This window comes from Salmo trutta, chromosome 2 (genome assembly GCF_901001165.1).
Source record: "Salmo trutta chromosome 2, fSalTru1.1, whole genome shotgun sequence".
NCBI classification, from domain to species: Eukaryota; Metazoa; Chordata; class Actinopteri; order Salmoniformes; family Salmonidae; genus Salmo; species Salmo trutta.
In genome coordinates, this window is record NC_042958.1 from 73,139,282 (window position 1) to 73,151,589 (window position 12,308).

The 12,308-nt window shown below is 41.3% G+C and overlaps 1 protein-coding gene across 1 annotated transcript in view; it reads left to right on the forward strand.

Moving 5' to 3' along the window:
* Positions 1-400: 400 nt before the first annotated feature.
* Positions 401-12,308, forward strand: part of LOC115162807 (actin-binding LIM protein 1) — a 181,466-nt gene continuing 169,558 nt past the window's right edge. Inside the window, exon 1 of the mRNA XM_029714247.1 lies at positions 401-510. Within this exon, the coding sequence (XP_029570107.1) occupies positions 498-510 (13 nt within the window). The 5' untranslated portion in view covers positions 401-497. The remainder of the gene's footprint in view (positions 511-12,308) is intronic.

Here is a 12,308-nt window from a genome sequence, read left to right on the forward strand (position 1 = left end):
TCTTGTAAAAGGGGCAATCAATAAAAAGTGAAATCTCCAAGTAGTTTTGTGCAGTTGTGCATCTCTAATATAGCACTTCATAAGGGCCAGGATTTTTCCTGACCATATGGAAAACTGAATGTCAATTAAAATAAATAACGGGACGAGGGACTACTGGATGGGAATGAGAAAGGTGCCTGAGTGGGGGGTGTCACTGTAACGCAAATACAATCTATACCTGTCCCAGAGTTTGAGACCACAATTCACTCAAAAGTCAAGACCTATTTCACATTTGTGTCTTTAACTTAAAAATAGAGAGGTACTGTGTTTATTAATAGGACACGCCCTGCTGCCCGCTACCATGTTCTCCATCGCGCAGGACTGTTTCCTGCGCCAAGCCTATATACGGTCTAGTGTAGCCTAGCCTACACAGGGAAAATAGTGTATTTTAATGGCCCCTCCAAAGCAGCACTTTAGGATCCACTAGAACCGTTCCCGCAAGAAGGTGGCTACCGGACATGTCTGCAAGAGGTGAGTAGCCTATCCAATACCGCACTAACTGCAAAAGCCGTCATCTCATTCCGGACAGGAAAAACATATGTCAGATTTTGTTATCTCGGATGAATTCGAGAGAGGTACTGTCATCCTGCGGGAGTAGGGTACGTGATTGAAATACACTTCATGACAGGATACCAGTAGCCATATGCAGCACATGCACAGCTAGAGGGGGAGGGGGGGTGGGGGCTACCTATGGCTATATCTGTCCACTTATATGGGACTAGTAAAGGCCCAGTGCACTACTTTTGTGAAAAAAATGTTTGTGGCATTTTTTAAATTGTTTAATTTGTATATTTTATTTTTCAGGGGGTGCTGCAGCACTCTCATTAACCCTACTTCCCACAGCTATGCATAGTGATATGATATATCCCTTGTTGATATTGACTGCTAACATGAATTACTATCAGCTCCAAATCCAAGTGTAAAAACGCTGTTTTATTTTGTATTTTGAAAAATAATTCACAGTTTATCGCTGTAATGAGTGTTTCTAGGTAGTGTTAAACAAATCTACTTTGAAATAAAATAAAACACCTCACACACATTGGTTATGGAATTAAAAAAGAAGACACCTGTACCATATCAGATATAGAGTTGAAAAGTATGACATTTAAATTTTGCATCCCAATATTACAATTTATATCACAGAAGACTGAAATACATTGAAACCGTTTAACATAATTTCATAATAAACATTATGTTCATATAAAAAATATTATTAACATTGCACCCATGAGGCCACAAGGTCATTTGACTGCAGGAAAGTGCAGCATTTATTCCAGTTCAAAATAAACTCAGCATAAAAAGAAACATCCTCTCACTGTCAACTGCGTTTATTTTCAGCAAACTTAACGTATAAATATTTGTATGAACATAACAAGATTCAACAACTGAGACATAACTGAACAAGTTCCACAGACATGTGACTAACAGAAATTGAATAATGTGTCCCTGAACAAAGGGGGGATCAAAATCAAAAGTAACAGTCAGTATCTGGTATGGCCACCAGCTGCATTAAGTACTGCAGTGCACCTCCTCCTCATGGACTGCACCAGATTTGCCAGTTCTTTCTGTGCGATGTTCCCGGATATTTCTGGGGGGAATGGCCCTAGCCTTCACCCTCCGATCCAACAGGTCCCAGACGTGCTCTATGGGATCGAGATCCGGGCTCTTCGCTGGCCATGGCAGAACACTGACATTCCTATCTTGCAGGAAATCACGCACAGAATAAGCAGTATGGCTGGTGGCATTGTCATGCTGGAGTGAGGGAGGAGGATGTCTTCCCTGTAACACACAGCGTTGAGATTGCCTGCAATGACAACAAGCTCAATCCGATGATGCTGTGACACACCGCCCCAGATTATGAAGGACACTCCGTCTCCAAATCGATTCCGCTCCAGAGTACAGGCCTTGGTGTAACGCTCATTCCTATGACGATAAACGCGAATCTGACCATCACCCCTGGCGAGACAAAACCGTGACTCGTCAGTGAAGAGCATATTTTGCCAGTCCTGTTTGGTCCAGCGACGGTGGGTTTGTGCCCATAGGCGACGTTGTTGCCGGTGATGTCTGGTGAGGACCTCCCTTACAACAGGCCTACAAGCCCTTAGTCCAGCCTCTCTCAGCCTATTGCGGACAGTCTGAGAACTGATGGAGGGATTGGGCATTCCTGGTGTAATTCGGGCAGTTGTTGTTGCTGTCCTGTACCTGTCCCGCGGGTGTGATGTTCGGGTGTACAAATCCTGTGCAGGTGTTTTTACACGTGGTCTGCCACTGCAAGGACGATCAGCTGTCCATCCTGTCTCTCTGTAGCGCTGTCTTAGGCATCTCACAGTACAGACATAGCAATTTATTGCCCTGGCCACATCTGCAGTCCTCATGCCTCCTTGCAGCATGCCTAAGGCACATTCACGCAGATGAGCAGGGACCCTGGGCATCTTTCTTTTGGTGTTTTTCAGAGTCAGTAGAAAGGCCTCTTTAGTGTGCTGAATTTTCATAATTGTGACCTTAATTGCCTACCGTCTGTAAGCTGTTAGTGTCTTAACGGCCATTCCAGAGGTGCATGTTCGTTAATTTCTACAGTTGCCTATACCATACCATAGTAGCCTAATCAGTAAACAGAAACTTTTGCAGACAGCCAGGACACATCATTTCATGCACAATCTTACAGATGTAAAAAAAACAGTTACAGTAAGGCTGTTTGACTATAATAAACAGTTTATTATAGTCTATCAAAAAATTGTGAACAAAAAAAGGCTCATACTGCTCTGTAATTTGCACAACCTCAATTCACTATGTTGAATATGTGGCTGTGCCTGGAGTGTCACATTTGTCTGTATGTGTGACTCTTTAGACATTCATAGGTGCATAGCCTACTGGAAGAAACCCTGCCATTATATTGAATACATTCATGTCTTCATATGGTATAAACATGTAGTGATTATATTTCGGGGATGAAACACCTGTAGTATGGAGGTAGACAACATTCCTTTCTAGAAAAAGTCCTGAGCCCTGTGTGCCTGTCCAGGGAGGTTAGTCAAACATAGACTACACTCTCTTGCAGACATCTTCAGCAGAAGAAAAGATCAATGAATGTGCAATAAAACTATTATTTGAATAGCCATGTTCATTATTTCACTCAATAAACTAGTTATTGCATTTCTTAATGTAAATTGATGGCACAGTAACCCATTTTTTCAGGGACTGAGCAAATGTCAGGTCTGCTGAGCGCAAACTTGAACGTTGTGAAAATTCTGTGCAACTTCTGGAGCGCGTTTACTGTGAACACCGAGGCTGTACCCTCTTTTATAGTTATAACAGTGGCTATTTGATCATAATGTAGGCCTGTCAGTGTGGCCTACCATTTACATTTTAGTTTACCATAAAAAACAATGGACAAAATGCATCCCATAGTAACATGGAAATAGCTGTTCTATCATTCAGCCTACAATAGCAGCCAATGTCTGGTGTTCAATGTAGGCCTACATTCCGTGAGACCTTTGGAAAAAAATATGCAGGGCTTGATATGAACCTGTTTATCCACTTGTCATTCAGACAAGGAGGTGACTGAATGTTTGGTTTGATGCAAGAAACCACTTTACAAAACAAAGTTCATTATTTTTCCCATACTATTATTACAGAGAATGAGACAAATTATGCTACCCTCTGCCTATTGTCCACTTAGCTTATTCAAGCCTGTCTCAAAATACAACACTGCCCCTTTAAGTCAGAAAAAATGCTCTTTACCTGACTTGCTTTTCAAAGATGGCTAGAAATGCAGAAGTGTTGTGCTCTTGTAGGAAGCAACTACTTCCCCATTGCTGACTAGAACTTTTAGCTATAACTGGGCTAATAACTCACTTAATTGCAAAGAATATTAACAAATGTGCACACGTGGCTACCTGCAGCTCTCGCTTTGATCTCAAAACAAGCTTATCTACTCCCAACCAGTCATGCTGTAAACACAGTCCAGTTCAAAGTGAACGGCACAGATCCATATATGACAATGGTCTATTTGCATAGAGGGTTACTGCAGATCTGATTGGTTATGCCGCACTGGTCTGTAGAGTATGGTTGAGTCCTGCATGTCAATGCGATAGCATCCTACTCTGGTGCATTCTGCCTACAAGAAAATATCTTGTATAGTTAATTTTGTTTCGGTATGTGGTATTAAAAGTGGGTAATATTGGCATTTCCCACAGTAAAGGGAAACATTGATAGTGTTAACTAAAGGGGAAAACTAGAAAGTTGAGTGAAGTTCAATCTCGTGCTTCTCTGCCCTGGCGAATATTTCTTCTGTGCAGCAGTCCTGAGGGAGCTGCGTGCAGTAACTTCATTTCAGTGTAATATAATTTCCGCTCCAAATCATTTTTTTCTTCCATTTAGTCCAGGATTGGCACATCCACTTTTTCAACAACAAAAAAATTCAAATCCCAGATATTTTTTTTTTTTTTAGCAAACTCATGTAATTCAGCGTTTTACTTCCTATTGCTTAGTAAAAGAATCGGCTAGGAAACAGGACAACTGATGGGGAACCATCCTGGGCTGAACAAAAACAGTTGCTCTCATGAGGGGTTATCTTTGCTGGGGGACAATGACAAACAGCACACATCTTCATTTGTCAATTCCTCTGTACGTTGTAGAGTAATTTCCTCACATACAGTGCATTTGGAAAATATTCAGACCTCTTAACTTTTTTCCACATTTTGCTATGTTACAGCCTAATTCTGAAATGGATTAAATAAACAATTTTCCTCATCGATCTACACACAATACCTCATAATGATTAAGCAAAAACAAGTTTAGACATTTTTACATAAGGATTCAGACCCTTTGCTATTTTTTTGTATTTTATTAGGATCCCCATTTTAGCTGTTGCAAAAGCAGCAGCTACTCTTCTGCTATGAGACTCGAAATTGAGCTCAGGAGCAACCTGTTTCCATTGATCATTCTTGATGTTTCTACAACTTGATTGGAGTCCAACTGTGGGATATTCAACTGATGGGACATGATTTGGAAAGGCAAAAATGTCTGCAGCATTGAAGGTCCCCAAGAACACAGTGGCCTCCATAATTCTTAAATAGAAGAAGTTTGGAACCACCAAGACTTCCTAGAGCTGGCTACCTGGCCAAACTGAGCAATCGGGGGAGAAGGGCCTTGGTCAGGGAGGTGACCAAGAACCTGATGGTCACTCTGACAGAGCTCTAAAGTTCCTATGTGGAGATGGGAGAACCTTCCAGAAGAGCAACCATCTCTGCAGCACTCCACCAATCAGGCCTTTATGGTAGAGTGGCATGACGGAATCCACTCTTCAGTAAAAGGCACATGACAGCCTGTTTGTAGTTTGCCAAAAGGCACATAAAGGTCTCTCAGACCATGAGAAACCAGATTCTCTGGTCTGATGAAACCAAGATTGAACTCTTTGGCCTGAATACCAAGTGTCACGTCTGGAGGAAACCTGGCACCATCACTATGGAGAAGCATGGTGGTGGTAGCATCATGCTGTGGGGATGTTTTTCAGTGGCAGGGACTGAGAGACTAGTCAGGATCAAGGGAAAGATAAAAGGAGTAAAGTACAGAGAGATCCTTGATGAAAACCTGCTCCAGAGCACTCAGGACTTTAGACTGGGGCAAATGTTCACCTTCTAACAGGACAGTGACACTAAAGACAGCCAAGACAATGCAGGAGTGGCTTCGGGACAAGTCTATGAATGTCTTTGAGTGGCCCAGCCAGAGCCCGGACTTGAACCAGATAGAACATCTCTGGAGAGACTTGAAAATAGCTCTCCCCATCCAACCTGACAGAGATTGAGAGGATCTGCAGAGAAGGATGGGAGAAACTCCCTAAATACCGGTGTGCCAAGCTTGTAGTTCAATTTCTAAAACCCTGTTTTTGCTTTGTCATTATGGGGTATTGTGTGTAGATTGATGAGGGGGGGAAAAACAATTTAATCCATTTTAGAATAAGGCACATAACAAAATGTAAGGTCTGAATACTTTCCAAATGCACTCTTCTTCCTCTCAGTGAACAGCCTATGTGGTGAAGAGAAACTGTTGGGGTTGTGTTAATTAGTTCACACCGTTTCAAAACATAGCAAAGCATTGTGAAAAGGAAAATTAGCTATTCTTATCGAACAAGTTCAGGTAGGTTCTCCCTGTTTTGTGTTTTCTTTCTAGTGCCTAATGAATACAACCCCCCTGTTTGACAGATTTTTAGTGCTGTTTCTCTATGAGCTTGCTCTGCGGCTTCACCCTGCTGGCCTGTGATGCGTTGACTCATCTGTCTTACATTTCCCAGTGTTACCTGGCAAGCTGACTGTACAACACAATAACAGAATGCTACCCACTTAAATAACAGGAACAACAATGCACATAAGTGGAATCAAATATTTTGTAACACTTCACTTAAAGCCTGTAGGTATTGCACATTGTTATGCATTTATAATGCATTATGTTTTATCATCATAATGATCCTGGCTAGCTAACATACATTTGTTTTGTTAAAATGTTATAAACCTTATAAGACAAAGTTTTATACATGCTTATAACTAGTAATAAATAGCTGCAGGCTTCCCACTCTATAACACATTTTAATTTAAATGTATCAGGAGTTATTTTAACTCGGAAAATATGGTAATACAGTATATTGCTTTGCTTAGCAGTCACTAATATTGTGGAGAAATATGGACCAGTGTCCGCAGGGTAAAGGGTTCACAGTGAACAGGTTTCAATCCCCCAGGTGGGCGTTTGTTGTGTTCTGGATTTGAGGGCGATTGCAGTTATTTGACACAGATGAGTTAAACTACCTCCAACTGTTACTGCTAGATATTCTGATTAGATATACTGAATGTTGTGTGTCTTATAGAAGAGCTGGGGATGGAAAGAGACAAGATAAAACAAATATATCAAACTTGACCTCTACTGTATATGATTATAGCATGCTTTATCCATGATTTTGGCCTGAGCTTAAACAAATAATTTCGGTGAGAAAAATGTCCATATACTGTTGGTGAGACCGGGAAACAAAGTAACAGTTTAAGGATTTTGCTTAGTAAGAAAATAATATTTGAGGTAGATTGACAATATCTATATACAAACAAGCTACCATTACACACTGTAAGGACGTTTCTAGGACATACCAGTTGTTTACAATTCAACAGAAAAGAAATCGAATCAAATTTTATTTGTCACATGCGCTGATTACAACACTGCCCTACCAAGCAAAAAGGCAGTAACTGCTCATTTGGTTCGAAAATGAGTTAATGTCATTTTTGCTACATTAAATAGTGCTTAATCGTGTGGACAAGTATCATGCCTCTAGTGTGTTGTGTTTTGGACAAAATGGGGGTCATGTTAATGTCGCGTCCTGACTAGTAAAAGGAGTTATTTGGTCAGGGCGTGGCAGGGGGTGTTTGTTTTGTGTGTTTCAGTGTTTTTGGGTTTAGGTTCTATGTTATCTATTTCTATGTTTATATCTAGTTTACTATTTCTATATTGGGTTTTTGGCAATGACCTCCAATTAGAGGCAGCTGGTTGTCATTGTCTCTAATTGGAGGCCATAATTAGTTGTGTTTGTTTCACTTGTGTTTTGTGGGTCGTTGTTTTCCTGTATAGCCTGTGTTGCCTTACGGAACTGTTTCGTAATTTGTTTATTTAGTTTAAGTGTTTTCTTTAAATAAATTAAGAAGATGAGCACTTTACCCGCTGCGCCTTGGTCCAATCCTTACGACGCCTATGACAGTTAAAAGTAACTGCATAAAGTTACTGTGAAACCAAGGTAAATAAAAGCCATATTTCTGAGTTCCACGCTATGAGCAGTTACTGCCTTTTTGCTTGGTAGGGCAGAACCTTAACATGAAATGCTTACTTTCAAGCCCTTCAGAACCAACAATGCAGTTTTAAGAAAATAAAGTTAAGAAAATATTTACTAAATAAACTAAAGTAAAAATATTTTATTAAAAATGACACAATAAAATAACAATAACGAGCCTATGTACAGGGGGTACTGGTACCGAGTCAATGTGTGGGGGTACAGGTTAGTCGAGGTAATTTGTACATCGAGGTAGGGGTAAAGTGACTATGCATGGATAATAAACAGTGAGGAGGAGCAGTGTAAAAAATAAATGGGGGGGTCAATGCAAATAGTCTGGATGGCCATTTGATTATTTGTTCTGCAGTCTTATGGAATGGTGGTAGAAGCTGTTAAGGAGCCTTTTGAACTTGGTGCTCTGGTACCGTTTGCCGTGTGGTAGCAGACAGAACAGTCTATGACTTGGGTGATTGGAGTCTTTGACAATTTTTTGGGGCCTTCCTCTGACACCACCTAGTATATACACTACCGTTCAAAAGTTTGGGGTCACTTAGAAATGTCCTTGTTTTCCACAAAAACATACATGAAATTAGTTGCAAAATGAATAGGAAATATAGTCAAGACATTGACAAGGTTATAAATAATGATTTTTAATTGAAATAATTGTGTCCTTCAAATTTTGCTTTCGTCAAAGAATCCTCCATTTGCATCAATTATAGCCTTTCAGACATTTGGCATTCTAGTTGTCAATTTGTTGAGATAATCTGAAGAGACTTCACCCCATGCTTCCTGAAGCACCTCCCACCAGTTGGATTGACTTAATGGGCACTTCTTACGTACCATACGGTCAAGTTGCTCCCACAACATCTCAATAGGGTTGAGATCCGGTCACTATACTGGACACTCCATTATAGACAAAATACCAGCTGACTGCTTCTTCCCTAAATAGATATTGCATAGTTCGGAGCTGTGCTTTGGGTCATTGTCCTGTTGTAGGAGGAAATTGGCCCCAATTGAAGCGCTGTCCACAGGGTATGTCATGGCATTGCAAAATGGAGTGATAGCCTTCCTTCTTCAAGATCCCTTTTACCCTGTACAAATCTCCCACTTTACCACCACCAAAGCACCCCCAGACCATCACATTGCCTCCACCATGCTTGACAGATGGCGTCAAGCACTCCTCCAGCATCTTTTCATTTTTTCTGTGTCTCACGAATGTTCTTCTTTGTGATCCGAACACCTCAAACTTGAATTCGTCTGTCCATAACACTTTCTTTCCAATCTTCCTCTGTGCAGTGTGTGTTCTTTTGCCCATATTAACCTTTTGTTTTTATTGGCCAGTCTGAGATATGGCTTTTTCTTTCCAACTGTTGTGTCTTTGGCATCATTAAAGGTGAAGACTGTTATTTTATCAAATCAATTCTCTGTAATTATTATTACGTGTTTAAACTAATCATGTAAATATAATTAATTAGGAAGTCGGGGCACCACAGAAAATCTTCAGATTACAAAGTTATAATTTTCCAAGTTTAACTTGAGATTTTAATATCTGATCAATTAGTCTTCTACTAATTAATTATTCTTTACCTCACGTCAGTCTCATTCCAAACGTCGAAAATTGTTGGTTATCTGCACGAACCCAGCCTAAACTATGAATCATCCATACACCAATTGGCTTAATCATTTATTTACTAATGAACTAAATAAATAATCACAGAAATGCATAAGCAAACGAACAGAAGATATTGGTTACTAACAATGATAGGGAAGATCCCCTAATGGGCTAAACCGATATGACAGCTTGGTGGACAACGGGAAGGGGGTGTGGACTGAGAATGAGCGGGAAAGACAAAATGGATCACTACACACAGTGGATAATTATATTCATTGAAATGCAAATCCTTTGCAGATGAATGCTCGCTCATTCGGGAATAATTGCAATCAGTATATTTACGCCCATATGTTGTTGTTGTCTTCTCTGTTGGAATCGTCAGTCCATCTGCTAGAGAGTCAGTTCATAAGAGAGCCTCTGGGTACTCATGGTGGTTGCTCTATCGGCAGCTCCTGATAGTGTCTGTTGTAATGGATACGTCAGGCGTCCATTGTTCTTAGAGTAGGTGTTTCGGCGGTTGTCAGTATTCACATCCCAGGTTTACATAATTTCTAGCTGCAGACTAGTAATTAGGGTCTAAGATTTGCTCTTATTCTATAGGGATCGATAGTCTCAGAGTTGAACCCTTTCCAGCTGTGTAGCCAATGCTCCACGTGGTATGGTTTTCTAGTCTTGGTACTCAAACATGTGCCATCTCAGCTTACACTGAGGTGTGCGTGGCATGAAGATGATTTCTTCTAGAGGGGTTTTATTCGTAACAATAGAAAAGGCAGTTCCATCACGCCAGATCATGTCTGTGCTCACGGGGGTGTGGCCCCTGACTAGTTCAACTTTACAGGGAATACAATTCTCTCAAAATTAAAGGATAACATCACATTACATCATTTCACAAAAAGTTTAATCTTTAGTCATTAATTTTATACAAGAATTAGATGCAAACCCCATAATTGTCAAGGCTGTGGGTAACTGGTGAAAGGAGTCAGGCGCAGGAGAGTTGAGATGCTTGGACAAGGTATTTAATTCAAGAAGACACCTGCATAAACACAATACTATGGTGCTGGAAAAATACTGGTACCACGAAATAAACGGGCGTAAATGCAAAACCCGGTAACAATATACCTAATCTGGGGGAAGCTGTAAACTGTAACAAACCTCGTTCACTCTCCTCAGGACTTTGAATGGCCCCACAAACCGCGGACCCAGCTTCCGGCAGGGCAGGCGGAGGGGCAGGTTTCGGGTCGAGATCCACGAAATAAACGGGCGTAAATACAAATGCTGGTAACAATATGCCAGCCATTAGATACAGCAGTACAATAAAACAAACACGCACACAAACATAGGGGAAACCAGAGGGTGTAAAAAACAAAGACAAAACAAATGGAAAATGAAAAGTGGATCTGTGATGGCTAGAAGGCCGGTGACGTCGACTGCCGAACGCCGCTCAAACAAGGAGAGGGACCGACTCCGGTGGAAGTTGTGACAATAATTGAGAAATGTACACATTCAGAGATATAGTTATGTGTCTTTCCTGTCCTTCATGAGGTCACAAAATGAAACACACTCAACATTACTGTCCCTTTTGTGTCCACGGACCATTCCCACACTCTCAAATGTGGACATATTGTTTAGAACACTCATCTGGCGGATTTAGGAGTGTGGCCAAGTGAAATCCCTTGTTCACTCTGGTCTCTCTCTGCATGAAAATGGGGAGAGAGTCTAAACCAGGAATTTACAACCTGAGATAACAGAACCTGAGTGTAGGAGAGAATGAGAGAGGGGGAAGCCAAGATCTACACCCAGAAATGGCCACGTCATGACACATCTCTGCCTAGAAGGCCAGCATCTCTTCACTGTTGACGTTGAGACTTTTGTTTCTCAAACTAGACACTGTAATGTACTTGTCCTCTTGCTCAGTTCTGCACTGGGTCCTCCCACTCCTCTTTGTATTCTGGTTAGAGACAGTTTGCGCTGTTCTGTGAAGAGTAGTACACAGCGTTGTACGAGATCTTCAGTTTCTTGGCAGTTTCTTGCATTGAATAGCCTTCATTTATCAGAACAAGAATAGACTGATGATTTTCAGAAGAAAGGTCTTTGTTTCATTTTGAGCCTGTAATCAAACCCACAAATGCTGATGTTCCAGATACTCAACTAGTCTAAAGAAGGCCAGTTTTATTTTAGATTGCATCATCTTTGGATCTGTTGGGGCGATATGCCAATTGGAGTGGGTCTAGTGTTTCCGGGATGATGCTGTTGATGTGAGCTATGACCAGCCTTTCACAGCACTTCATGGCTACCAACGTGAGTGCAACGGGGCGGTAATCATTTAGGCAGGTCACCTTTGCTTTTTTGGGCAGGGGGACTATGGTTGAAATGTGTAGGTATAGCCTTGTGGATGTTGACCTGTTTAAAGGTCTTGCTCACATTGGCTACGGAGAGCGTGATCACACTGTCGTCCAGAACAGCTGGTTCTCTCATGCATGCCTCAGTGTACCTTGCCTCGAAGCGAGCATAAAAGGCATTTAGTCTGTCTGGTAGGTTTGTGTCACTGGGCAGCTCGCGGCTGGGTTTCCTTTTGTAGTCTGTAATAGTTTGCAAACCCTGCCACATCCAAAGAGCGTCAGAGCCGGTGTAGTAGGATACAACTTTAGACCTGTATTGATGCTTTGTTTGTCTGAGGACATAGGATTTCTTATGAGTGTCCAGATTAGTGTCCCGCTCCTTGAAAGCGGCAGCTCTAGTCTTTAGCTTGGTGGGGATGTTGCCTGTAATCCATGGCTTCTGGTTGGCATAGGTACGTATGGTCACTGTTGGGACTACGTCGTCGATGCACTTATTGATGAAGCCGGTGAATGA